The sequence below is a fragment of the Colletotrichum phormii genome, assembly GCF_030913505.1.
Source record: "Colletotrichum phormii strain CBS 102054 chromosome Unknown BDP81scaffold_6, whole genome shotgun sequence".
NCBI classification, from domain to species: domain Eukaryota; kingdom Fungi; phylum Ascomycota; class Sordariomycetes; order Glomerellales; family Glomerellaceae; genus Colletotrichum; species Colletotrichum phormii.
Window position 1 is genome coordinate 285,281 of NW_026851448.1, and position 27,211 is coordinate 312,491.

Consider the following 27,211-nt stretch of genomic DNA (forward strand, 5'->3'; position numbering starts at 1 on the left):
TGGAGCTCAGAGGTACAAAGTGGGGCCCGCATGTTCAACCCGCAGCGGGGGGGCGCACGGTCCCTACGCCGGCAGGGGTCCGGGAAAGTCTAGATTTAGTGCTGGGCGAATCGAAGTTTTAGTTTTCGTTGATGACCTCACGACCTGTAAGCGACTACACCTCACCTCACTTCAACTTCCTCTCACTCAAGGGTCTCTTTTCTCATGTCACTGGAATCCTTTACTTAATGCTCTCATCATCCCAATCTGCTCCTACTCATACCACTCTGTCCAATCAACTCTCGTAGGCCCGAAAATGAAGGCTTACAGGGCAGCTGCACGCAATGCTGGCGCTTCTCGTACAGCCCAGAGATGCGCTGCCGTGGCTCGTCGCCATGCCAGCTCCGGACCTCGCCGGCCCGGTGGGAGTTCGGGTATGGGCAAGGCCAAGGCATTGCTTCTGACTGCAGGAACTGCTGGTGCCCTGTACTACGCCGACGACCACTTCAACGGACCCCTAAGCCAATACTTTGGCTCCGAGGTTGGAAAGGAATCACCCGACGCCGCGCGCAAGCCAAAGTACCAAAAGGCCGAGATCAAGTTTGAGGAGTCGAGGAAGGCGGCCCAGTCAAAGGAGGAGAACCGCGACCTCATCAGCTCGCAGCATCTCCAGGTCAAGCAGAGCTGGGAGAACCCGGGCGTCTATGCCTGGGGAAGCAACGTCGGCAAAGTAATTGACCCGCAGTCCAAAGAGACTCTCGTCAAGCTGCCGAGACGGATCAAGTATTTTGACGGCCAGCTGCTGAGAGACATCAAACTGTGCCAAGACTTTGGCGCTGCCGTCACGGAGAAGGGCGATCTCGTGCAATGGGGTTTAGGCTTCTCGAATACCGACCCTTCACCCGTCGAGACGCTCAAGGGCAAAGACATTTCCAAGATTTCCATCTCCAACGACCGCATCATCGCACTCACCTCCAGCGGCTCGGTATACTCGGTCCCAGCGTCAAAGACCGGCCTCGCAGCGGGAAAACAGCTACAGCAGCCCCAGCAGTCATCCTCCTCCTGGATCCCCTTCTGGAGCTCGCCCGAATCCGAGTCCGTCAAGGCCAGAGACCTGACCCCCAAGAACCTCGCCTGGGGCGAAAAAGTCACAGACATCAGCAGCGGCCTCCAGCACAGCCTTCTCCTCACCTCAAAGGGCCGCGTCTTCTCCGCCGCCTCCAGCACGGCAGAGTACCCCTCCAAGGGCCAGATGGGCATCCCGGGTCTGAGCTGGACCTCCCGCCCAGCCGGCCCCTTTGACCAGCCCCAGGAGATCGCCGGCCTCTCGGGCTTCTCCATCGCCAAGATCGCCGCCGGCGACCTTCATTCCGCCGCCCTCGACAAGGACGGCAAGCTCTTCACCTTTGGCGACAACACCTACGGCCAGCTCGGCCTCCCCGCGGACCAAGGCTTCCAGAGAGTCGACGTCCCCTCCCTCCTCCCCACCGCCAAACTCTACGCCAACACCGGCCTCGTCCCCAAAATCACGTCAATCTCCGCCGGCGGCAACAACACCTTCTTCACCGTCGACGCCACCGAAGCCATCAACGAGAACCCCTTCGCAGCAGCAGCATCCTCCTCCTCCATCACCGGCGACCTCGCCCCCGCCCGCCGCATGCCGCGCGTGACAGCAGACTTCTGGGCCTGCGGCCAAGGCGTCTACGGATCCCTAGGCACCGGCAAATGGACACACGTAACCCCCGGCCCCGCCAAAGTAAAAGCCCTCTCCTCGCTCTTCGAATTCGACGAAAAGGCCAACCGCATGGCGCCCATCCGCCTCGCCGACGTCTCCGTCGGCGCCACGCACGTCTCGGCGACCATGGACAACGTCACGCGGACGGGCGCGACGACGCGGAGCTCGCACAACGATACCAACTGGGGCGCCGACGTGCTCTTCTGGGGCGGCAACGAGCACTACCAGCTCGGCACGGGCAAGCGCAGCAACCTCAATGCGCCGGGCTACATTGGGGCCCTCGACGGCGGTGTGGGCGACGGGCTGAACGGTCGCGCGGGCGAGGTGCATCGGTTCCAGCTTACGCCGCGGCAGATTGTGCGGTTGGGGAAGGATGGTAAGGGTAGGAAGGTGAGTTTGGAGCAGAGGGTTGAGTGTGGGCGGTTTGTGACGGCTGCGTACTCGGCTGTTTGAAAAGAGGCTCTTTGGGGATTTTGGGTTAGGTAGGACGACGAAAGAGGCTTGAACTCGGCGACTTTTGTGGCATGTTTCATGAGTTTAGTCAGGCATCGTCGTCGTGCTTAGACTCGGCTATCTAAGCACGAAAGAGAGAGGCATGACGAATTGTACTATTAGGTATCGGGGGTTTTGCGGCTTGTAAGGATATAAAACCTTGTAATTACAACTATAAGAAGGGGGGAGAAAGCTCCGAGGCTCTTCTCAGAGACCATATTCGGGTCATGCACGGAGTATCTCGTCGATATATCGGAGAGATATCATCTCCCAAAGCCAGGAACCTCTCGGGAAAACGGCCGGCCGCCCCTCACTTTTTGGCGTCTGGAAACCGCGCCGGAAAGCTTGGCAAGACAGAAATTCAACTCATATTATTGCAATTGTTCTCTCACGCGCTTATCGTACCCGGGGATTCACCGGTTTGAAGTGATGAATCATCTGATGTCTGGTCTGTTGCTTGGCAGGTTGGTTTTAGACTACGGTAGGTGGAAAAGGGGTGACCGCTTTTCGCAGTTTCCCGTGTTATCGGAAGATGTCTGTCTACATTGTTCGGTTCGAAAAGAGTGCGAACTTTCGGAGTTTGCTTGTCAGATGCCCCGGCTGTGAGAGGTAGTATGGGTTATCCGAAAATCCGTACCCATGTCCCAGACATACACATGCACTCATAGGACGAAGCTGTCGACCCTTTGTTCTTTGATTGACGCGTGTTACCTGTCAAAGATGGGAGGGGGACCTTCTATCGGATACACTCCGGCGGACGCAAAAGACTTGCCGAACAGCTGAGATGATGGGTTGTCTAACCAGGTGTGTGTGTGTGTGTGTGTGTGCTACCTCAATAGCCGGGCTTGGCACTGCCGGCTTGGAAGTGGCAGGTTGTCTTCCAATGTCACAGAGAAGTTCCAACCGAAGGGACTTCTTCCAGAAGGTCTTGGTTCATTCCATGCTATGACTCGAACAAGTTACCAAACTACAGAGTAACATGGCGTAGGTATTTGTCTGTCTTTTGTGTCGCCTGCCATGAATCTATCATTTTCATGGGGTGTTGGCGCACAAGCTGCTCAGACCAGAGCGATATTCAATCTGTCTAATAAGACGCAGAACCAACCAACGTTCAGTTCAGTTGGGGGTGGTAATCGCGTGCTTTTTGGGGCGAAAGAGCGGACCAGCTCACGCATCTAAACTTAGTACCTATTACCTACCTCCTTTCGTACGGGCCAACGACCCGGATGCAACGACGACATGACTCTTCCTCCCAACAGGCTACGGAGTACAGCTGAACACGAAGTCGGTAGACCCCCGAACCAACACAAATCCGCATACGCACAGCGGGAAGAGGCGGGAGCGGGGGGAGGGTCGGGTGTATGTAGGTTAGTCGTCAGCCGAGGCGGGCCATTACGATCTATTATCCGGAGCGCTACGCCAGAAACGCTAGAGCCTAGAGGGAATTGCGACGTGCCTGACTCTTGACATGCCCAACGGCCGAGAGGGGCCGACTTGGCTAGCTAGCAGCGGCAGTTCGTACTTGCAGCAGCGCCTGCAGCAAGCAAGGTGGCAAGTAACCGTTTCTTGGTCTTACCAAAGTATTACTGACTTTCTTCAACGAACCTGCGTTAGTCGGTGGGGGGAGGCATTCTCTGCCTATCTCTTCGCGCTCCTCGAGCCAGGGAATTGGGCAACGCGTGGTAAAAGTACGTGTAAGGCATCTATCTGTAAGGTACGAGCGGCTGATTCGATAGCGCTCCAAGGTGATCGGCAGAGTCTCAAACTAGAAAAAACAAGAACCGTCGTCGGGCACAGGCCGGACGAATGGGACGATCCGAGAAATGGTGCCCCCAATATTCGAATAAGCGCGCCTCTTACAATGGCACGACTGGGGTTCTGCAAGAAAGGTAGAAGTTTAACCTAGGAAAATCGCGCGGCGGCCGTTCGTCGTCATTGGGCGCGGAAGCTTGACTCCCTGTTGCGTTGAAGCTTCGTTCAGGTTGATGGCGGGTTCCCCAATTGTATGCAATACGGCGACGGTGACAAAAAAGACGGCGCAAGTAAACGTGGCTAGACGGAATTGCCGACGTTGTAACGTTAACCGTTCACAACACCCCAACACCCCAACACCCCCCGTGGCCCCCTTTCCGTTTCGAAGCGCGGTTCGAACCTGACAGAAACCTTGAATCAAAGGCAAGAACCTGCTGGATTCCTGGGAAGGTGGTGGTACGGTGGCACGGTGGCAGCAGCCTCAACAGCGGTGCAGGGCAGGTACGCAGGTAGCGGTGCAGCGGTGCTTCCAGTTCCTCGGGACGCGGCGGCAGGGGAGGCTAGCGAGGCAAAAAAGAAGCAGGACCAGGGCCCAGGGGGGGGGGTCCCACCCCGCCTTCCAGAATCCATTGGATTGGTGATTGGATTGGCCTCCCAAGGATTCGGCAGACCAAGAAGCCGTGCACTGGGTGACTGCCCGAGATTGCAGAACATGGGCAAACGTTCCAATGTTCGATCCAGATGTCTTCTATTCCCTGCTCTGCTGCCACCCCCTGTTACGATGGGACCCCCTTGGGCCCTGGAGGGGGGCTGTTTTTATTCGGGAAAAGGGCCAGAGATGGATTTTGCATCGCCGGTTCGACCTTCGATCCATGGTACCTTACCTTGCTGCGTACGAAGTAGTGATTCGGGTTCGGCTCTTCTCGCCCAATCGTTGCGCCTCCCCCGTCCGTTGCCTTCCCTCGGCGCGGAAACAGAGCGTTGCAACGGGTGAGTGGACTGAGATGGTTTAGTAAGGTATTTTGCTTTTTCTTGTCCAGACCTACTATTCTTTCTGCCAAGGACTGTGCGTTTGTGAGTCTGTATATGGTAAGCCTCATCTTGACACCTCTCGCCATCATCTCTCTACTCCGTATGGATACTCTGCTTAGCTGCTACCTTAGCCTTAGCCGTCTGCCGCTTCCATGTTGCTTATTCACGTTCCGCCGTGGGGTGGGACACTTGGACTAGGTTCGCTCCCAGTTCCCGGGGAACCGACAAGGGGAAGACTACTCCGTCACTCCGTAAAGAGAGAGAGAGAGAGAGAGAGAGCATCTTCGTTTGGTAATCCGAACGGATACCCGCCTTTTTTCTATTATTACAATCAAAATTTCTACCTTCTTTTCATCGTGGCAATTTCCTCTTCCGAGCCCTCCTCGGGTAACGGGTTCACTTCTTTCCATCTGGTCTCTCTGTATCTTTTCTTTCTCATCTCTCGTCTCTCAACTCTTTGCAGAACGAAACCTACCCGTACCACTACTCCGTACGCCTATTGGCAAAGGAAAGGACGCTACCCTGCATTTCTGCCCATCTGGCATCTCCTGACGGGCATCCTTCGGCACGTGCCTCCCGAGTGACACAACCAAACTCGGACTCGTGACGCACGAACTTTCCCACTCCCCTTCAGAGGTCCATCCATGCGACCACTTTAGATCGCCAGGAACGACACTTTTCATCTCTTAGTTTCGCTCCGTTCCGTTCTCTCCTTACCTTACCACCACTACCACCGCTACTGCTGCTACCTACTAGAACTTTATTGTTACTACAAACTACTAGTACACTTCTTCTTCTTCCTCAGTTCCATACTGCTGGTTAATTATAACGACGACGCCCAACGCACGCCCGACTCCTCCTCTTCCTCACAGCAACAACTTCATCCTTCAGCCACCCCTCTCACCCTCTCACCCGCCTCTCTGTTTCTCTCTCTCTCTCTGACTCTTACTCTCTCACACGTGTACAAACACACCTCACACACACGTATCCGTACATACACACACACGCGCACGCCCATCCCCTTTTAGACACCAGCCAACCAACAAAAAGTACGGAATTCCCGTTAATACTCCGACCGTCGTCTTACCCCAACCCGCGCTTAACCTGGGCCGCTTTGCCTGTTGCTTGCTACTTTGCTGCAGCTCCCCGTCCTGCTGGGCCGCACCGAATTCCAAAAAAAGAAAGAGCTTCCTGCAGGGTGTCCGCCGTCTGCCGCCCTTCGCCCGCGCGCCCTGCCTGCCAAAAAAAACCCTGACGACATTCCGGCCTACCTCACAGGCTCAGGTCACGGCCACAGTACATAACCAACCCGAACCCTTCACGCCACGCCACGCCCCAGCGCCAGCCGCTGCTGCAAAACCACCACTTCACGCTCGTCATCCTCACTGCTGCGCAGACTTACTCCCTTCTCGTCGCCTTGCGTCCCGTCGCTTTCCCACCGCTGCATCCGACTCGTCCACCCCGCTTCACCCTACGCTCCTTCAGCACGTCTCGTCCTACGGTAGCTAGATTCAAGATGGACCACCTTCCCAAGTTCCGTAGGAAACCAAAGATCCCGACAATCTCCACCACAGACGTCAAGACCTCTCCCTCCCGAAACGGCATCGACGAGCAACAGCCGCCTCAACAAATATACCCTTCCACAACCGTCACCGTCACTGGCGGCCGATGTCCGACCCCGACCAAGCCCGGCCTGCGCAAGTCCGCTTTCCGCGGCCTACACCTGCGCGGTTCAGGCAAGCGCTTGCGATCCCCTCCTCCGGCCTCCCTGCCGCAGTCGCCGCCCCCCGCGATCGTTTCCCACGACGGCATCACCTCGTCCCCGAGGCAAAAAGACAAGGATGGCAGTAGTGGTGGCGCCGGCGCTGGTAGCAAGGACGACTCGGCCTCGTCCGGGAAGAGCAGCCACGAAAGCTTCAGGCCCAAGCCGAGAATACCGGCTTTCCTGAACCTTTCCGTACCAGGTACGAAACCTCCGTCTCGTCGCAGACTGGGAGGCGCGGGTCGGGAACTAACTGCTGGGATCCCTGCAGATCTAGAAAACAAGTTCCAGGAGCTCGTATGGCAAGAACGCAACCGTTTGGCTGCCGGCATGGCTCCCGACGCTGACGAGACGACAAAATGGGGCTCTTACAAGCAGATCGACATGCGAAGAGGCGTGCAAGATCGTTACTTTAACATCAAGCCCTGGAACCACAACCGCATAAAGCTGCGCGTGCCCGCAGAGGAGCTCGACTACGTCAACGCCTCGACCATAACCCTCTCTTCTCCCTCGAACAAGGAGCTTCCTCCCTTGTGGTACATTGCGATGCAGGGTCCGACAGAGAACTCCCTAGACTTTGTCTGGCGCATGATTGCCGAGCAACTCACAAATCCCGTCGTCATCGTACAGCTTACCAGCTTCTACGAGAACAACCAGGTGAAATGCTACCCTTACTTGCCAATGGACGAAGAGCACGAACCCTGGGTCATCAACGAGACGGACGGCTGGGGCGACGGCTGGAGCGCCACGCTGACCTTTGACTCTTTCCTCTCCCTTGAGAATGGCGCCATCGAGGTGCGCAAGCTCTTGCTACGTGTTGACGAGGAGGAGGAGGACCGCATAGTCTGGCACCTGCTTTACACCAAGTGGCCCGACTTTGGCGTCCCTGCCGTCGACGACCTGTCCAGCTTCTTCACACTCATGCGCCTGTCGCGCGAGTACAACACGACCTCGGAGAACCCGCGCATCATTCACTGCAGCGCCGGCGTAGGACGAACAGGCACCTTTATCACGCTGGAGCATCTGATGCGCGAGCTCGACGAGGGCGCGCTCGACGACTACGACGGCGCCGGCGAGGGCGACGACCTCATCTTTGCCACCGTCGACGCCCTCCGCGAGCAGCGCCGCAGCATGGTACAGGCTGAGTCGCAGTACTTGTTCCTGTATCAGGTGCTGCGCAAGCTGTGGCAGGAAAAGTACGACGTCGAGGATAGCGACGGGGACAGCGAGCCTGCGGCTAAGAGGCTGGAGGTTGAGGACTCGTCGACCGACTGAGTGAGGCACTCTAAAGAGGTCTGCCTACTAGATTGACGGCCGGAGATGAAGTATGGAGATACCCCATTTTTTTTCTTCTCATGGAAAGGTTCAAAGGACATAAAACAACTATGATTTAATCGGCAGGCTGTGGTGGCATAGCATGTGTAATTTCGAGAACTTGTTACCAAAGCAAGCAACAGCATTACCAGGCATTATGAATTTGGGAGGGGATTAGGAAGGCCAGCATTGACTGGGCATAGGAGGCAAGCATACGCCTCCCTTGCTGGCCGATGGGGGGTTGTAGAAGCAACGGCTGAAGGTCGAGAAGCCCAAGAGATAAAGGAAGAACGTATTTTCTCATTGATGACATGCTACAGATGTTGTAGGAGTAGTTGCGGTTTGGGTGAGCCCCTTCCGCCTAGAGCGGAACCACATGGGCTGCCCATGAAATACACACACATACCCCTCCCCCCCCCATAAGAGCAAGAGGGTATCATCATGAAAAGAAACACTTGCAAAGACCTGTCCCTTCAATCCAAGCTTACGACTATAAGCTGCCAAGTGAGTTTAGGGAAGCTGATGCGGCCAAACAAGTTGAATCCGTTCTCTTTTGAGTCTTTCTTTCCCCCCCTATCTTGACTGTTTTCGCATTGTCCCCCAGAAGAGCCAGCAATGAAGCTTGGTATAGCTTCGTAAATGTGCAAAGGCAGGATGCGACATACGTAATTGCTCATTTGTTTCCAGAAAAGCACCAATCTACCAGTATGTTTTTTACCCGTTGGGCTACCGGGGGGTTTTTTTTTGGGCCAGCGGGAATCTAAACCACTTTGTTGAATGAATCAACCTAACCTTACCTTAATTACCTGCTTGCCTACTCGATTGCTCAAGTAGAGACGGAAGGGGTTAGGGTGCTGCTTTTCTCTCATACCCGGCATACAGCTCTACTTCCGTAGCTGACCCCCCCCCCCCCCCCCCTTTCCCTCCTTATCATCCTTTCTTACGTTACCTCACTATACTCACGTTACTCACCTTACCCCCTATGACCAACTGCGAACGAAATCCTTCAACCGGTAGGATCCATCCGGGCGAAAGAGGGAATAATGGAGGGTGGGTGAGGGGGGGGGGGGGGGGGGGGGAGATTAGGAGGGGAGGAAACATGAAATTCTTCAACGAAGAAAGCGGGCGATCTGATCCCCCATCGATTCCTGGCGCTTCGATTCCCTGGTTTTCTGATAGCTCATATTTCCACGGAATCGGCCTTTTTCGCAAGAGATGGATGGATGGATGGACGGGCCAGGGTGGATGAGCAGTAACGACAAACGACAACTACCACAACTATCCTTATGCGTATACTTGTCTCTCTGCTTCGGATTCGGCGATGTCTTCAATGCCGGGACCTAACTCAGCAAATCAGTAAGCCATGTGTTAACTCCGCGAGGCTATGGGTAAGAGTCAACAGACAACCTTCGGACCGACTCCAGACATACCCTCGGTCGGCAGAAGCCTCGGGATGTGTGATGGAAATCCTGCCCCCAGTGAAGGAAGCGACTTTTGCACACCAGAAACTCAAAATCACGTTTCCTCTTGTCCCCGGCATCAGTAGCGGGGCATTTTGCGCCCGTCCACGCTTTATCGACAATTCGACATGGCATGTCACCGTCACATGGCGGGGAGCGGACGGGACTGACATCCCATCGCGCTGACCGGTTCCGGGGACTCCCGTCTCGGTGTGAGATTTCGAACCGGGGGTGTTGGTCAGCAGCCCTCCCTTTCCCGCCCCGGGGTTGGTTGGTCGTGGACGGGAAAGGGAGGGTGAGGAGGGGGCGGCGGGGGCGGCGGCCGTCTCTGCGTCTCTGGGGTGGTCTGGGGGAAGGAGTTTTCGCGAAGGAAAAGAGATACGCATAACCCAATCCGCAGCGTTTGTCCGCCAATAGTCCGTAATTTGTGAGAAACATGTATCAAAGATGAGGGCGGGCTAGCGGACGGGTGAGGCCGCGCTCTATCTTTACCCCAGGCCCCATGTGATAGTGACGAGAGAAATTAAGATTATGCCAGGCAGCCAAAGTCCAATGTTCCATGGGATCGTCAAGGCAGCATGTTGAAGTGCCTAGTCAGCAATATTGGCCAAAAGTCGGTATCAACGGTTTACGTTTCGATATTGGTGAAGTACAGATGCTCGGCCGTCGAGAAAACTTCAGTGAGCAGCTTCAATAGTCCAAACGTTCCTTGTAATCAACTCTAAAAGAAAAGAGTCACCGGAAAAATCAAGGCGCACGAACGAAGCCAGCTCGCTGGGATTGTGAACCCTTGTCATCCACGACGGCGGGTGGAGAGGCCCTTGTCGGACTAAGTTGGGCCAACGGCCGGCCACCGGGAGAGAGGCGGGAAATGGAACCAAAGATGAACATGCTCGGTGAACATACGCCGAGGGCTTTCTGCCGAGAGTCAAGTATTATCCTGCTTGTCGTAAGTTGGTCTTGGTGGAGACCATTCTCACACCGGCCGGTGGTCAGTTGTAGGTATTTCTTGGCCGGCTTTGATGGACACAAGAGGAAAAAGATGAGATGAAGGATGGCTTGGATGATCCGATGTGGACCTCGGGAGTGTGGACGATGAAGGCATTTCGGACCGGCGCGGCTAATTGAGTGCCGGTTTGTCTTGGTTTTCCAGGGGGGTCGTTATGACCGTCCCGTCGTGCTGGTAGCAGGCGGCGAAAACATCGATCACTTTGAATTCCCCGCTGTCTGATCTTGTCGTGGAATAACAAAGAAGCACCTGTTTCTAGTGGCTGGCATAAGAGCGCGACTCTCAGGAATATTCGTATACTGCTTTGGCCCGGCAGTTGTGTGACCGTCGTTAGAACCCTCGCTTCTTCTTTGAAAAGGTGGTGGTGATACGTATGGCTAGCGCATTTTGTCAGCCTTCGGAAGCGACCAACGCCTTGAGAAAGACTTGAAGCAGATGAGCTATACTGCAGTGGCATCCTGTGCCGTTGTTACACGACAGAAAAGCACGGAGCATGTCGGGCTACTTGATGCGAGGTGTACGAAGTAGCGCATCTCATCACAAGTTACAACGGCAGGGGGGCGCGTGGGGAGACGAGATGAATCAGCAAATGAGTGGCCCTTCGAGAACCCCAGATCCAGATATGCAGCCGGCGCACGGAAGCACGAGTGGGAGGGCGCAGCCGGCTGTTCTCTTTTGCCCGCTGCGGTTCAGCCAGCGCATGCGCGAGACAATCCGCTAGTTTCCTACAGCTTGCGAGCAAAACGTTGGAGGTCCAGTTCTGGGAATGATGATGCAGGCAATGCTACCGTCATGTGTAGGTTGACGTCCAGTCGCATGCGAATATCAGCGTGGTATGGACCATCCAGAGATGTCTGTGCGTTTTCCTTCGCCCATGACTGGCATAGAACGGCGCCGGCACGCTCACCGAAGCGAGGGCCTGACACATGGTAGCGGCGCATCGAGAGCTGCAAGGTTGGACGGCCACACCGGCCAGAACGAGCATCTCTCCCGTTGAGGACCGAGAGCGAGTCGATCTCCTTAACCCCGGGCTGCCCAGACGTTGCCATGCATGGTGGCTTACGCTACGTCCCGCCGCCGGCTGCTGCTCTGAAAAGCGAATTTCTTGTAAGTCGATCATCATCGTGAGAGGGGGCGACCTGATAGAAGACGGGCGGGCGCAAGAAAGGCCATAGCGAAAGAAGAGGGGCAGAGTGAATTCCGATTGAAGAAGTGCTTGCGTGTGTATCCAATTTTCGTACCTAGTTGAGGGTGTCCCGGTAGTGTAGATAGTGACAGTCTTTCAGTGCCTACCAGAAGGCTGTCTGGATCCTTAATTCCGGATCACGGACGACACTTTCCGCGAGCGCCGGGTCATAGAGCTTGAGCTCAGTCAGGCCAAGCGCCCAAACATCGCGCAGGATTTGGAACTTAGCCCTCATCGCCGCGGGGCCACGGAAGCTTTCCTCAGACAATTATATGGACGAAATTCAATGTCGGCGGAAGGTTTGGGCGGTGGACTTGACAGCACAGGTGTGTGAGTGTGTGAGTATAAGTTTGTGTGTGTGGATGCAGGCCGATGATGGTGTGGGTGAGATGAGTTGGCCCAACGGGCGGCAGTTGGGAGCAGAAGCGAGGCTGTATTGGGATAAGAGGAGGGCAAGGCTCCATATGGCAGGGATAGTTGGCCCTCAGGAGAGAGGCCACGATCCGTGATGCAGGTTGCGAGGTGTCTTGGATGGGTGGTGTTGAGGTGAGGTCAAGTTGAGGCGGTGAGACGAAGGGAATGAGGGAGCGTAGAACCAAGTCACAGAGACCATGGGATGAGATTGAGTCGGGACAATTCCTGTCAGTTGTCTGATGATCTGATTTGCGGATAACAGAAAGCATGAAGTCGAGATAAGCAGTCCAATTGTGACTTGTCCGGCAGCGCAGGTGAGGGGATCCGGGGAAAGGTAATTACAGTGAACTGACAGCTGCGAAAGGCATGTGTCGAGTCTGAGCGTTGCTTTATGACCAGCCGGAAGACTTCCTTAATCTCTCGGATGTTCCTGAATCTACCAAGCTTTCGCAGCGTTCTCTATCGTTGTATTAGCCAGCGGTCGAGTGCGGACCCATGGTTTGGAGTAGCAGAATGTGGTCGGTGGTTGCCACTGAAAAGTGTTTGGAGCGTTGCGGATACAGGCGAAGAACCGGGAAATGGCCATGTTTGGGAGACTAGAGATATCCCGGGCCGAAGCGACGTCGCAGCTCAGCTGAGCTGATGGAATTTCTGCCATGTAAGCCCGCCCCAAAGTAAGCGGTGACGAGGGCAATGAGGCTCCAATGCACGTCTACACCGCCGTAGCAGTATGCGGTATGACGGAGACTGCCATTACACGTAGAAAACGTGTCGTTTACTCTCCTGAGCTCAACGACACGACAAGTTTTCTTCTGTTTCCATGGGTGATCCAAGTCTTCGCCCATGCCTGGCCCGGTGAGGGACAGAGTCAGTTGGGACTAAGGACCAGGGTTCTGATCAAACAATCACATGCTTGGTATGGGTGTTGTACTCTAAGGATGTATCCGTAGTTGAGGTTCTTTGCAAAACAGGGGTTGATACTGGGGTCAAATGACGAGGCCGGATCTGAGCGTGATAAATGGAAACACAAAGGATCGCTATGCCGCCGTGCTGGCGAAAAGGACTTGGGACGACTGGATTGAGTTTGCAGGCCCCAGTGGAATCTCGTCAAGTTTCTGCACGTAGAGTGTAAGTATGTCGGACGTATTTTCGTCTGGTGTTTTGATACGTGAGGTCCCAATGTCCTTTTGCGGTCAAACGAGTCAAGGAAGAGGGCGCTAGTACATAATGCCGCCGGTAATGTTTCCGGAGCTGCGTAAGTGAGTAAGTAAGGAGGAGACTCAGGAGAGACAAACGCTGCCCGTTGGGTCTTTGCTGGTTAGAGTTAGCGCCAGCCGCGTTGGAGGTGAAGAGTGCAAGGAAAAGTTACATACAGACCAGCTTTGCGTTTCCTATCCAAGGTACAGGTATCCGTAGCTGAGATGACGATGACAAGGCGATGCGGTCAGTGACAGTCGAGCAAGTTGAGAGGCAGCAGTGACAACTGACAGTTGGGAGCTAAGCAGGGCTAAGGTAGGTAGGTCGAAGGGAATCAGGAAGTGCTAAACCGGGTGCTAGACCACCTTGGGCACATGTAGCCAAGGTAAGGTAGGCTGGCTGGCTGTCATTCATTCTCTGGCGATGGGTACGAAGTACGGTGGATGGATCATGGATCAGGATTGAGGCATAGACCGAGAGAGTCCAAAACAAGCTTGGCCGGTTCTCGGCCCCGAGACGTGTTGTCGCCGAAACACTTGGATAAGTGAGATGTGCAACTTATTAAGGTCAGGTAAAGTGGCAACTGCATGGTAAAGTCTTGTGGTAAGCTCAGGTGAAGGTGCTAAGGTGAGGTAGCCGGACGTTTGGGACCCTGCGCGCCTACCTTATGTCTGCGCCTGCCGCACCTCACTTTACTGCACCTGCTTGTTTGCATTTGCACCGCTGCACCGCTCTTGCACTTTGCACCGATGAGCGGTGCTGGCGATCCGGTGGCGTCCAGTGGCAGGTCCCGGTTGGGTCCATCAGGTCAAGATTGAGAATTTAGGAATGCGCAGATGCAAGTGACAAGGTGTACGGGGCAGGTACAGAGGATCCGAACCTTCCACGTGAACTCTGAAGTCCGAACGGAAGGCGCGAGTGACGAGGTCCCGACCACAGTCCGCGACTCCGTACGGGAAAGAGCCACAGAGCCCCGCATTACCTCATCCCCTCCTTCCCGACTCTCACTCGTGCGAAACCAAACCCCAGACCGATGCGCGAACTCGACACTCGAGAGGGAAGGAGCACCTTTGGGCGAGATGGGATCTTAATTTTCAGTCGCGAAGACGACGCAACTTTGACAAGGTCTTCCATTCTCCTCACTTGCGGCTTGCCCCGTTCATCTACCAAGACCCCTAAGGTATGCATACCTTACTCACCTTTCTCACATTTTGCACCGTCGTGTACGGAAGCAACTCTTGTGACTTGTCTGGGGGAGGGGGGGGGGGGGGTCAGCATGCGGCGTGCGCCTGCGCCTACGCCTGCCTCGGTCGATGCCTAGGTAGCCTGCATCTGAACACCCAGAAAGGGAAAAAGAAGAAAAAAAGAGAGAATCCACCAGGAAACGACAGAAACACCGAGAGTCCAAACGGAACAAGCACCACAAACCTCAAGGAAGTTAGGGACCCGAACTCGCACGCCTCGATCCCCCTTTTCTGTGCTTGCTCGGCCGATGACCGCGGTAGAACACCATCATAATTCGAGGTACCTCAACTCGTGTACGGATACAGCTCACGTTTTGCCAAGCAGCTATTTTCATACAGGTCACTCACTGCCGTCGTCGGTCACCAGCAAGTATTGACGAGGTATCCTCACCCGCAAACCCCAGGCCAAATCGACTTGGTCTTCACATCCATCTGGACAACGACTCTGCGAGCTATTCCGAACCCTTTAGTGGAGCAGACCAAGACCATGCCCGAAGCTCAAGAACTTTCAAGTGCCTGCTTACAGAGCAGATGGCGAGGCAATTGGCAACGTCACCAGAAAACCCGCCTTTTCCTTTGACCGTGCCATCGTGCATTGCACCTCACTGGCGGCCGTGCACCGTTCCTGGTCCCCAAGTTCCAGCCCACTCGCTGGAATGCTTCTGGAAGATGTGGACAATTCTACCCCTCGTTTGAATTCCTTCCATTGCGCCAAGTCACATCCTAGCAAGCCTGCCACTCGCGGTCCAACTGGGTCTTTGCTTGCAGCCCTCTTGTCCACTATCCACATCCGGCCGACAGGGATACTGCTTCTTTCCGATCAGGGGGGAGACTGGGAGACTGGAGTGCTACGGTCCTTCTTAGTCCAGTTAGCTGCTTGCGGTTGCGTCGGGTTTTGGCCCCTCCCCATTTTCTCGAGAAAGGAAGAGGAGAACAACAAGACAACCCTGGTTTCCCACTGTCGGGTTGGGCAACAAGAGACACGAGGAAAAAGAAAGCTGAACCAGGTCAGGGACATTGGGCTCGGGAATTCTTGGAACGTCGAGAATCCCGAATACTCAGCAATCTGGGATGCAAAGCACTGTTCCCTACGAGGCTACAACCACCCATGACCGCAACGGAGAACGTGCGGAGTTTATTTGGCTCTGCTCTGCGGCCTGCCATTGGCAATTGCTCGCCGCTCGTGGGAGGTTTGACCGACTTATTCGCAAATAGCTACGCCGCGAAATACTCCGGTACGGTACTCGGTATCCGTATCCTGGGGACGGGGTTATTCTTCAATTTCTTTCATGACGACCGGCCAGACAATTTGTCTCAAACCGCCTTGCGATTCATCATTGCAACTTTCGGAACTTGACCCTACCCTACCTAGCGCGGCCAGCCTGTAACTCCATTGCCTTGCGGCCCGTATAATGCCTCAGTCAGTTTCGTCTCCTCCACTCTCATTTTGGATCAGAGACGTTTGACGGAGCAGTTGCACCACAACGGCGCATCTACCTACATGAGCGTCCGCAGCAGCTAAGGTGCGGTCAAACCATGCTGGACATGCTCAGAAACGAATCAACCACTCGCAATTCCCGGCATGCCTTGGCCTCTGCGACCCCTACTCCGCCGCGAATCTCCTTTGGATGTTAGCGCACCGCTATAGAGTAACGCTTTACATACGAAGAATTCATTGTCTCCATTGAAACGTCCCCATTTCCCAGCAAGGCTTCGTTCCGTCCCCACTGGCACGCGACGACAAGACGGCCTTCGAGTTATTACATACAGAGTACAGTGAGAGACAATGAGTAGCAATTCACAAGAATTCGTCAAAGATTCAAAAGGACTCAAAAATAGGCCGGGATTCCTCTGGCCTGGGTGGGTCTTTCCGAATTCTAGAGCGAGTCAACAGCCCGGCCCCATTGTCCAGGTCGTCCCACGTCTTGGTCTCCCGGGCCCGGGTCTCTCGTCCCTGGAAATACGAAGTACTCAGCCTGCCATTTGGTGATGTTTTCTTGTTGCCATCTCTTCGAGTCCCTGGTCGTTGCCAGTACCCAATCGCAGTTGTGTCCGAGGTCCCAGTCCCGAGTTGTCGGCAGAACCCAAGGCCAGGCAGGTACCGATCAACCACGGAGGAGCATCTGGGTGGATGAAGCCCACGATAATTGTAGGAAAATATTCATCGTCCATGTCACGGGGTTGTTTATTTTCCCTGACGTGCCCCGCACATGAAGAATTGCCTTGACTTTTTCTCCCCCTCACCCCTCAATGGGGCCGCGTTCATCCCACTCGATGAATGAAGAATTGTATGATGTAGTAATAACTAGACTGACCTTGCCGTCGCCGCCGACCCCGCTGGGATTCTCATCTTCGTCATTTTCTGTCGTTCTGTGACCGTCTTCAGCCACTCGGCATCGAGTCATTACTAGTGCGCGTGTCATTGTCAACCACCATCCTCAGAATTCTATGATTGATTAGTCGTATCGATTTCCATGGTCTCTGTCAGAAACATTGGGGTATCACTGCTAGCATATGGAACTACGCAGTAGCTCAAGACGTCGTTCACCATCTCCTGTCAGTCCCGCCCTTGGTTCCCATTGATTCTAGCCACCAAGTTCAGACACATTCATAGGTACTCAGACTGAGAGTGGGATAATACTGGTTAGCATCATCAACGACCAACCACACCAGTCGTGAGCCGTTCCATCATTCTACCTAGCCCGCTGGACTAGACTCTAGAAGTCGCCAAAAACCCTCCATCAGCATCGAAATCGCCCTGCATCGCATCTGGCCGAGACTTCCCACGCTCCTCACACGACAACGAACCTGCACTTTCCGGGATCCCCGCCCATCGTTGCTGCTTAGTCTGGGTTTGCTGCTTAGTCTGGGTCTGCGTCTTGTTAGCGTTCGCGGCAACGGCTCTTTGAGAGGAGAGCAGCAGATCGATCACTCGTCGTCCTCGTCCTCCCGTCGTCAACAAGTAAGGTAGGGTACCTTGGTATTGCTGTGTAGTAAGTACCCGCCGGTGGTCGCTCGCTCTTTCCCTCCCGTCTCTCTCTCTCGGCATCTCATCGCAGTCGCACTTTCCACCACTTGCACCTGCACTTGCACTTGCACTTGCCTTGGGGATCGTGGCTACTGCATCCGCACCACACACCTCTCTCACACCCACTTATTCACACACCCACTTTGGACTCGCCTCTCTCTCTTACACACTCATTCTCGTTATTCTTTCAACTCACTCCTCACTTGCTACTCTTTTTTCCTTCACACACATACGCACACACAAGAGGCATAGGTGCGCGCGCGCACACAACTTATTGCTGTCTCATCCATACACCTTTTTTCGAGAAACACCACTTTAATTTCATTTTCCTGCTCCGACTCGCCATCCTCCCAGGCTTCTTTCTAATCACTTCTCATTCTCTCAGTCTGCGATCCCGCCGTCCCGCGTGGCACCAAAAAAATCGCCCCCAAACGGAAGGCTAAAGTGCAACAACCCTTGCTGGGGTTTCTTACGACTTATTACTACAGACAGACAGCCTTTCTTTTCTCTTCCCCCCCCTTCTGGGCCTGGGCTTGATTGCGCTCATCTCTTCATTGGCGAAACACAAACACGACCCGGATTCGGCCTGGGGAGAGGGAGTACGTCATGACATCCATAGTAAGTTTGTCTTCCCTCTCTGTCTCTCCTTAATGCTGCGTTGCGCTGCCTCTTTATCATGTCCCACCACCAAAAAAGAGGCCTGCCTGTCTGTTTCCCATGGACCATGACCATGACTACCACCTCGGCCAATCTGGATTGCAGCATTCTTGCTGTCCCTGGCCGTCAAATCTGACCGACCGTCGTCGTGTTATTGGCGAGAGCCGCTCGTTCACCGCCTCACCGCTTCCCGCATATCAGTGCACATCCCCATCCTCCCCGTCTTCCCCGTCGCTCCCAGACACTCAGACAAGCCCGACACGAGACACCGGCAATCAGGATAGCATCCCCCACGACCGGGGCCCTGCCTGTTGCAACCGGCCTCACCTTGCCCAACTTCTCATCTCATCCCATCCTATCTCCTTCCATGTCTCCATACGCCTCTACACTACGGAGTACGGATACTCGTCCCCTAATTAGCCACCCCTCCATCTTGTTCTCGTCCTCCCCCATCATTTCCAATGCCCAATTCACCACCCAGACCCCCTTTCAACTTCCCATAAGAAAGGGAGACTGCGCCGCCATGGCCTCTTCCATGCACCCTCGCCCTTCCCTGCCTCTCACACGTATAACTCTACCCTCGGGCGCATGACACGACTCGCTCCCACATCCTCTCGTCTACTCTCACCTCCACGGCTGTTATAAGCTGTTCCCGTACCTCGAGCCTTTCGTGACATTGTCATGGCTGCACGCTTTGCTTAATATCCCTTCTCCTCCACCTTTTGCAGAGCATCTCTCTGTTACCAGACACACTCCCAAGGCCGTTGTACTCTCACGATGCGTGTCCCGTCGTTTGAGCATACCTTCGCCACTCCTCGCGAACACCCTGCAACCATGAACCAACCACCAGATTCGCTGTCGCTAATGACCGGCCTCCAGCTATGCCTCGCTCACTACTGTGACCAACATGGTCCGACCCCGCTTATGGTCACCGAGGGCCTGCCAGTTCCATGCACAACATGCTTCGATGATGGCGCCGCCGGTTATGCCGATCAAGATCAGCTCCGACCCCGGACCAGCGCCCCAGTCGCGGCTGGATCTCTCAACCAGACCGTGGCCATGTCGGATGCGCTGCGCAAGATGCACCTCAACTCGCACCGCAGTACATCTCTACCTGCTTCCGAAAATGAAGCCCAGATCCAGCGCGCCGCCATGCTTCGCGCCTCTTCAGCAAACTCGACCACGAACTCGCCAGCTTCCCCTCTGTCGCCTTCCGCAATCGAGACCCCACCCGAAAGCCCCCGCCGGATATCGGAGCAGCAACAGCAACAGCAGCCACGACGAGATTCGAGTTTCCGCCGAACCTACGACGACTACGTTACGAAGCGCGCCGGCCCTTGCGAGAATTGCGCGTTGACGCTACCGCAACGACAGGGCGGCAAGGACAAGAATGACTTGAAGGCCGAAAGGGGACCTACGTTGCGCACTCGCGCTCCCTACGCTAGGGTTTACGGGCAGGCATCGCCGCCCACTTCTCAAGCATCGTCTGCTAGCGACACCGATGGAGAAAGCCAACCCGAACGAATGCACCGAAGAGCTACAGGCTCTACGACAACACGATCTAGCATGTCATCAGGTAGACATGTTAGCCATACGCACTACCTCGACTACACCTCGACCCACGAACCCCTCATCCCAGCTTCTTTCTCGATCGTGCGATCATCGTGTCTGCGAACACTTTCTCTAGAGACATTACCACGCGCCCCGGCAAACCCAACGCCAAGTGCATCGCCGCAGTCAAGCAATATGCCAGCTTTTGTCACGACACATAGCGCTGGGGCTGCAGCTTCTGGAGGCCCCATCTTCTTTGGCGATCCAGTCAATGGCTACACGACAGCATACATCTTTCGTATCCCTGATATGCATGCTCGCGGTCACAAGCGTGTCTATGCATTTCTAGCTCTTAGCACACACAAGGAGCGGTTGGCGATGAAGACGTTTGGTTTCATGGCTGCCGCCTTCCGTGACCTTGCCTCTTGGATACAACAATTGGCTGAAGCTGAGGCGGAGAAGGCTGCCGAAGCCAGTCCCCTCGGAGGACCCCAGCACCACAGCTCTTATCCTACGATGATCAAGCCTGAACGAGAAGGACAAGACCGTGGTGGTAGCAGCTTCCTTACGGGGGGTGGTGGCTTCTCGAGGAGAATGGGCGGTGGTCCCGGCGGTGTCTCTCTCAAGGCCCGAGGCCTCGCTGAGCTTGTCGGTATGCCCGACTTCTTTATTGAGCTGCATGCCAAGTTTGTAAAGCTTATGCTTGAACTTGGCGTTGCGCTGAGCTCTTGATTGCTGTAACGGCAGCAGCACACATACGTTCACAACACAGAATCACTGCTTTTGTCATCGACGACTCTAGGCAGGTGAAGACGTAATTCGCACGAACATGTCCTCGTACGAATTACCTACAATTATGGTGGTGTGGCGGGCTTACACCGGTCTGACCTCAACACTGAAGCAGATGCGGCCAGAACCAAAGCAGTAATGGGTAATGATAATCGTAATTACCTTGCCCGCTGCTCGAACAGAGAGGAGGAGAGTATGGGAAGGAGTGGACGCGAAGGGACGACGGATATACCCCCTATTGAGATGGTAGGCATCTCATTTGCATTAGGACTTTTTGCATCAGCGAACGGCGGCATCGCTTTCATGTCTTTTTTTTTTTTACGAGCGTTTTCACGACTAAGCAGGCAGGCAGACAGGGCATGACTTTGATAGACATTGGGACTGTTATTCTTCTTTCTAGCCATGGGCTTCATGGTTCACGGTTTTCTTTCTTCATGTTAATTCCTCTCCCTGATTCTCCCGAGAGTAACGACATTAGACTTTCACAGCGAAAGCTTCCAGGCTCACGTCTGTGGAAACAGGATGAGTGGGTAAAAAGACAAGGAAAAATGAGAGAAAAAGGAAAGCGGAAAAGGGAAAAAGGTCATCAACGCAATAGAACCGAGGGAATTATCGGATCCGGAAAAGTATTGGAAAAAGGGAAAAGGGGTTCTTGGCAAAATCAGAATTACCCAGAGTAGTGATACTCAATCAACGAGATCGCGATCCATCTCAGCTTGTCCATACTTTGTCAGTGACCTGTTTGTGCATATACAATAATCTAGGATCAAGAGCCCTCATCCATGACGGCCCAGAAAAAAAGGAGGTCGTCAAAGTATACTTCGTTTGACAAGTTGTTCCATGTAAGGGAGACAAGATATGTAGGCCGACGGATACGGTAATGGGGATCGAAAAGAAAGATGATATATGATGTGATTCTTTGTTTTGTTTCCGGTATCCGTCCGTACCTATCGAGTGGAACCCCCACCCCCTCCCTCTCCTTTCGATAAGGCAGATCCGGCCGGCCTTCCGGTTGAAAGTAAACCGCAACTGGAGTTTTCGGCTGATGCCGAGTGGTCGAGTCCGGGTGTTTGACCCTCTACTCGCTGCCGCGGTCTACGACGGCCACGGCAACGACGACAACGATAATCGGCCTCGACACATCAGTACTAGACATTGCTCATAAAACATCTCAAGGTCACTCACTACATTGGCAACTCCTTCTCGTAACTCTGCTTCTTCACTTTCTTGTAACACTCTTTCCTTTTCTTTGTATCTTTGTATCTTGACATTTAATCACTCCAGAAAGCCAGATTCGAGATATAACAAAAATCCAAGCCGAGGTACGAGAAAGGATTATTTTCGCCTGCCGTTTCCTCTTCTCTCTCATACTTGGAAAACCAATAGGTTGGCTTGGACGAAAATCTACTTAAAAATCACTCAAACCCTTCGTCATCAAGACAGTGTGTTCTTAGGACTTCTCCTTCCCGCTTTCCGCTTCCTACTTATAACCCCAAAGGGGGATAGCAAGATCTGACACTCACTTCGAATTTTGCCGTCAGCTTTGCAGGGAGGCATGCGTGATGGGAAATCCGCGTTACCAAACTCGAATCTCGACCGCATCTCTACTAAAAGTTGAAGGCATACTCAAATACTGGCAAAATTCATGGAGGGAAATAGAAGATAGCACTGCTTAGGAACGCCAACATTGGCGTAAATTCTCCAGTACACGCGTGAAACGGGTGCAAGTATTCAAGCGGCAACGCAACTTCTTTATCGAGTGTATTGTATTGTACAACGCGACGCCAAGCCTCGCTCCCCGAAGCCTTGTAAAGTCTATGCAGTCCTTTCCCAGCCGTGCCCTTCGTGACATTACGTTGCCAGCCTGGCAGCGAGCTCTGTTCGTTCCTCCCACGATGCGCCGTATCCGCCTGCGCCTCCCCCGGAGGACCAGTCGCTTATTTGTAGAAATCAAACTTGTTCTCGTCGCTCGTGCCCTTGACCTGGCTTGAGTAGGCATCCTCCAAATCACTCTGGATGATGTTGTAGCGGTTCTTCCGCACGGCGCGAAGACCAGCCTCCTGCATGATGGCAGCGATGACGGCACCACTGAGAGGGTCGTTGCGAACAATCAAAGAGTCCATGTCGACCTCGGGAGCCAAGCTCATCTTGCTAGCAATGGTGGAGAAAATGAGACGGCGCTCGCGTCTGTCTCTCAAGCTGGGGAACTCAATCTTTCTGTCCAGACGACCGGGACGGAGAAGGGCAGGGTCGAGGGTGTCGGCTCTGTTCGTGGCCATGATGACCTTGACGTTGGCGGTCTGGTCGAAACCGTCCATCTGGTTGAGAAGCTCGAGAAGAATACGCTGAACTTCACGATCGGCACCAGTCTGAGCATCGAAACGTTTCGTCGCAATGGCGTCGATCTCATCGATGAAGATTATGGCGGGGGCGTTCTCGCGGGCCATACGAAAGACGTCACGGACCATACGAGGACCCTCACCGAGATACTTCTGCACAAACTCAGATCCAACAACACGGATGAAGTTGGCCGTCGTGGAGTTCGCCACAGCCTTGACCAGCATCGTCTTTCCCGTTCCCGGAGGGCCGTAGAGCAAGACACCACGAGGGGGATCGATACCAATCTGCTTGTAGAGGTCGAAGTGCGTCAACGGCAGCTCGACAGCCTCGCGAATCTCCTGCTTTTGCATATCCAGACCACCAACGTCGGCGTAGGTCACATCGGGCTTCTCATCGGCGCCAAGCATGGCAATGGACGAGTCCGCTTCGGGAGGGAGGATGTCGACGAGGGCGTTGGAGTGGCGGTGGAGGGCGACGGAGGAAGAGGGCTTGAGCTTCTCGCGGTCGAGGGTGGAAAGGATGCGGACGACATAATTCGAACCCGTGGATGACTGTACGATTCCGGTGCTGTGATAAGTTAGCATTATTGAGCTCGCAACGGGAGCTGTCTGCGGGGTCTGCATACTTCTGGTCGATGGCCTCCATAAATTGTCCAATAACCAAGGGGACACTCTGGATTCGCTTGATCTCCTCTTGAGCCCGGACAAGCTCGCGCTTCAGACTCCTGCACCAGCGGGTCAGCAAACCAGATGACACGTAGTACTCGTGCTGGTATCGAACCTCTGCTCATCCTTGATGTACTCCTCCTGCAACTGAATGTACTCCAGTTGTCTTTGCAACTTTTTCAATGTGGCATAGTCATCACCTCCTTCTGTCGCGATGCCCTCGAAGTTCTCAATACTAGGGATTGTTGAGGGAGCCGTCTTCTTGTGAGGGGCGACTTGGTTGGCCGGGTTTTCGACCAAGACGTCACCCATTGTGTCGGATATTCGGGTGGTATTAAAAGGGTGGGATAATGACTTTAGGTAGTCGAGATGCCTCGAAGTTCGTAGGGGATGGGAGCTGGCGGGGGGTGGGCGGTGTCGTTGATGATGGCAAGGTTGTTGATTTCAAGCTTGGTGGTGGGCGTGGTTGCTTGCTCGAGCTTGCCTGTAGGCGTCAGTCGGATACGCATGCAGCCTCTCAGCCCAGCCCAGCTTAGTCAGGAATCTGATCGGAGCTCTGGGGTCACGTGCTGGCGGGATTCCAGGCAGGCCCCACTAGGCGTCCTTTGGTTGATTGATTGGCTCAGCAGATGGCCTGGAGCAAGGCGAAGTGCCTGCAGTTTGGTGACCTGGTTGGAGGCAGCGACGACCTCCGATTGGCTTGGTCTGAGGACGCCTGCCCCCCATTTACTGTGGAGACGGCACAGGATCCCTGCTGATGATGCGAGGGTCTCTCCCGCAATTCCACTGTTAGAGTCGTCGGTGAGTGTCACAGTCGGTCCTTAGCACGGCCTACTACTCCGGCACCTATCTCTTATCAACCCCCCATGGGATGATGTGTTCACCGGCCGGGTGCCTCGTTGGGCCTTCGTCCAGCATGTACACCTAGCACTGTACAGTCACAGGCACACCTTCTCTCCATTCTCGTACCTTTAATCCCACTTCTGGCTCCTTCATCATCTTCTTCGCTTCGACGCTGCACTGGTTCTCTACACATGACAAGCCGTTCGGTGTGCGTTCTCTCGTGCTTCTCCTCGATCTTTCCGACTGCTTTCAATCACTCTTGAACTTTATCGTCTCATCTCGGGGTCTTCCCTCTGTTCCTCTTGCAAACCACATACATCATGTCGTCGTCGATTGCAATCCCGATGACCCCGTCGTCGGCCAACACATATCACCACCACCAGTCACCCCAGGTCCGGGGTGGTGCTAGCTCCTCCTCTTCGACGTACTCCAGTTCGCCTCGAACATCTTCCCCAACTTCCGCTCAGAAGCGAAAGATGGTTCACGAACGTCGTCCCAGCCTTCTCAGTAAGTCATCCCACTTTCCTTGGAAGCTACACAGCCCGGGCCTTGCAGCCTTGCCCGATATGCCTGTCTCGGACTCTGTACATGCCAACTTGGGACCTTTACTTACACCACGGATAGGCTCCGCCTTGTCGAAGCAGGAAAGCACCGTTATCAACATCGGCGAACCGAACGGAACTCCCCGCCTTGTAAGACCACTCGCGTCATCCTCAAGGGACACATGCTAACAGCCAACCCAGATCACCTACCTCTCCTCCAGTCAGGGCTTTGCGTGGAACCCAGGTGAGTCAAGGTTGAACGAGCCTCTAACCCCGCTATCTGCTGACCACTTTGTTCAGAGATCTTCCTGCCGTCGTATGTCGATTGCGACTACACCCCGCTCGAGAATAGACGGGAGCCCGTACACGAGATTGTCCTCAGCGATGAGGAGATCAACAACATGTTCCCTCAATAACGGCGTCCTCCAGAGGCGGCCATGACGCTCGCTACACATGAAATCTACGTCCTGAGCGCTTAGACCGACGATTCTCACGAGACACATTTTCTTTCCACATCACGGCGTCCGGCCACGACCTGTACCCCCTCCGACTCTTTTACACTATTTTATCAGACTGCTTTACGAACGAACCACCACGGCGGATGGGCCCATGTTCGAACCGGACACGGACGAGCATGGGAATACACTGAGTGGAGACACAGTACATCCCGCATCTCCTTCATCTTGACATTGAGGCGCTATTAGTTGCACCGGCCTTTGGGAAACATCGGGGGAGTTGGGATCGTTTTGGCGAGACGGGTTTCATTGAATTAAGTTATATCTCTTATCTGCTTGTTGCCGTTTGCTTTTCTTTTGGATTGGGGCGTTCCACGGGATTGCAAGCACATACCCTCTTCTCACCCTCGATCGTGTACAATGCCGCCTTTGCCGCGGTTTTCCCTTTTCATTGATTTCCCACGAGTTCCATAGTTCAATAGCGTCACAAGGACACTATTCAAGTCAAAGCCTTCCGTCACCGTGATCCACACATTGTCCTGACCTATGGCGTAAATTTGAGCCTATCAAGCATATTCCTGTCTCCGTTTCTACGAGAGTTCGGGCAGCCAAGGTAGCGCAGAGCCGGCAAGGTACGACGTCAGGGTCCACGGGTAACGTCGGAGTAATTGGGCAGACCGGCCGATGACCAACCACCCGTCTCCCCTCAGTTGCAGCCACTAAGTGCATGCCTTACTGAGAGCCCAAGATACAATCGTAAAATAAGTGCAAACAGTATCATGTTGATCTAGAAAATCGATGAAACGGGCCCCCTTCAACTTCTGACTCGAAATCTCTCTCACCGTTAGCCCCCCGCGCACTGTCGTCGGTGTGGCCTGTTTGGACGCCATTCCGTCCCAGATGGCGTTCTGAGAAAGAGGGTCCAGAGTTCTGTACCTTACTGTGTAGGTACTCCATCTTGTCCAGACCGTGGAGGACCGCAGCGCCCGACCGCCAGGCCCGGCGCTACTGTACCTTCACCGCACACCCGAGGACCACACCTAACCCCTTCCAAGCCAAGCAGCTCCGTTTTCGCTGTAGGCAATGTGCTTTCCCAGTCCTGGAAAAGGAAATCCCCACGCTGTGACATCAGGATTGCGGGTTGTGTAAGTGCGAAATGCATTTCCCTCTGAACTTTCTGTGTAGGTACTCGTTGCGCCGCTGAGGAAACCCTCAAGGTCATGGAGACAAATGACAAAATGACCTCTGGGAAGAATACGGTACCAGCAAACCTGGAAGACTGAGAAGAATGCATGTCCCGGTTCTTTCCCTCGCTGTGCGATAATATGCTGGTTCCCGACCTGGGAGGCGGTTTAGTTCACTCTTTGACACAAACAGCGTTTACCCCGGCTACATCAACCAGCTGAACCATCCCGTAAACCCTCGCCCCGCAATTTTCATCGTGAGCCGTGGGAGACTACGGAGTACGGAGTACTATGTAAGGTACTCCTCGGCCTAATAAAATAGGGCTTTATAAGTGGCGTTCTCTATTTACTCGGGAATAAAATCTATAATAGGGGATTTATAACACTTAGAATATTTACTAAAAATTCTAAAACTTATACTTGATTAGTACTATAAGAGCTACGTACTTAAGAAGTTACATGGTAGTAAGAGGCTCAATGTTACGCCCGCCGCAACTTGTCACTGTGAGCGCGTAGCCACATAACGCAGAACAAGGGAAAGTGATACGGAGTCATCATTATCGAAGCTTTTGCTTTGTGCC

General features: G+C 54.2%; 7 protein-coding genes across 7 annotated transcripts; 5 read left to right on the forward strand and 2 right to left on the reverse strand.

Moving 5' to 3' along the window:
• Positions 1-154: 154 nt before the first annotated feature.
• Positions 155-2,586, forward strand: BDP81DRAFT_422443 (regulator of chromosome condensation 1/beta-lactamase-inhibitor protein II). Its single transcript, XM_060589989.1, has one exon. It carries the CDS (start codon positions 296-298, stop codon positions 2,165-2,167), a length of 1,872 nt encoding a protein of 623 aa, XP_060447279.1. The 5' UTR covers positions 155-295; the 3' UTR covers positions 2,168-2,586.
• Positions 2,587-6,379: 3,793 nt separating this feature from the next.
• BDP81DRAFT_189733 (protein-tyrosine phosphatase) lies at positions 6,380-8,119 on the forward strand. The gene is made up of 2 exons (XM_060582391.1): positions 6,380-6,954; positions 7,024-8,119. Exons 1-2 carry the CDS (start codon positions 6,507-6,509, stop codon positions 8,025-8,027), a joined length of 1,452 nt encoding a protein of 483 aa, XP_060447280.1. The 5' UTR covers positions 6,380-6,506; the 3' UTR covers positions 8,028-8,119.
• Positions 8,120-11,899: 3,780 nt separating this feature from the next.
• BDP81DRAFT_189755 (uncharacterized protein) lies at positions 11,900-12,567 on the reverse strand. Its single transcript, XM_060582392.1, has one exon. The coding sequence runs from the start codon at positions 12,402-12,404 to the stop codon at positions 11,982-11,984; it is 423 nt and encodes a 140-aa protein (XP_060447281.1). The 5' UTR covers positions 12,405-12,567; the 3' UTR covers positions 11,900-11,981.
• A 2,526-nt stretch (positions 12,568-15,093) lies between these two features.
• BDP81DRAFT_189763 (uncharacterized protein) lies at positions 15,094-15,912 on the forward strand. Its single transcript, XM_060582393.1, has one exon. The coding sequence runs from the start codon at positions 15,233-15,235 to the stop codon at positions 15,686-15,688; it is 456 nt and encodes a 151-aa protein (XP_060447282.1). The 5' UTR covers positions 15,094-15,232; the 3' UTR covers positions 15,689-15,912.
• Positions 15,913-18,129: 2,217 nt separating this feature from the next.
• BDP81DRAFT_189782 (vesicle coat protein) lies at positions 18,130-20,752 on the forward strand. Its single transcript, XM_060582394.1, has 2 exons — positions 18,130-18,222; positions 19,141-20,752. The coding sequence occupies exons 1-2, from the start codon at positions 18,211-18,213 to the stop codon at positions 20,542-20,544; spliced, it is 1,416 nt and encodes a 471-aa protein (XP_060447283.1). The 5' UTR covers positions 18,130-18,210; the 3' UTR covers positions 20,545-20,752.
• Positions 20,753-22,538: 1,786 nt separating this feature from the next.
• On the reverse strand, positions 22,539-23,918 carry BDP81DRAFT_447650 (26S protease regulatory subunit 6B; the record flags this gene model as incomplete). Its single annotated transcript, XM_060592207.1, has 3 exons — positions 22,539-23,508; positions 23,567-23,665; positions 23,722-23,918. 3 exons carry the CDS (start codon positions 23,916-23,918, stop codon positions 22,539-22,541), a joined length of 1,266 nt encoding a protein of 421 aa, XP_060447284.1.
• Positions 23,919-24,737: 819 nt separating this feature from the next.
• BDP81DRAFT_189808 (uncharacterized protein) lies at positions 24,738-25,722 on the forward strand. The gene is made up of 4 exons (XM_060582395.1): positions 24,738-24,956; positions 25,074-25,141; positions 25,193-25,235; positions 25,292-25,722. The coding sequence occupies exons 1-4, from the start codon at positions 24,770-24,772 to the stop codon at positions 25,405-25,407; spliced, it is 414 nt and encodes a 137-aa protein (XP_060447285.1). The 5' UTR covers positions 24,738-24,769; the 3' UTR covers positions 25,408-25,722.
• The last annotated feature ends 1,489 nt before the right edge of the window (positions 25,723-27,211 follow it).

Coding starts and splice junctions, on each gene's coding strand:
- BDP81DRAFT_189763 (XM_060582393.1), top strand. CDS start 15,233: ATGCTTCTGGAAGATGTGGACAATTCTACCCCTCGTTTGAATTCCTTC.
- BDP81DRAFT_189755 (XM_060582392.1), bottom strand. CDS start 12,404: ATGCTTTCTGTTATCCGCAAATCAGATCATCAGACAACTGACAGGAAT.
- BDP81DRAFT_422443 (XM_060589989.1), top strand. CDS start 296: ATGAAGGCTTACAGGGCAGCTGCACGCAATGCTGGCGCTTCTCGTACA.
- BDP81DRAFT_189733 (XM_060582391.1), top strand. CDS start 6,507: ATGGACCACCTTCCCAAGTTCCGTAGGAAACCAAAGATCCCGACAATC. Junction 6,955..7,023: donor CCTGAACCTTTCCGTACCAG/GTACGAAACCTC, acceptor GGATCCCTGCAG/ATCTAGAAAACAAGTTCCAG.
- BDP81DRAFT_189808 (XM_060582395.1), top strand. CDS start 24,770: ATGTCGTCGTCGATTGCAATCCCGATGACCCCGTCGTCGGCCAACACA. Junction 25,142..25,192: donor CGAACGGAACTCCCCGCCTT/GTAAGACCACTC, acceptor CAGCCAACCCAG/ATCACCTACCTCTCCTCCAG. Junction 25,236..25,291: donor GGGCTTTGCGTGGAACCCAG/GTGAGTCAAGGT, acceptor CACTTTGTTCAG/AGATCTTCCTGCCGTCGTAT.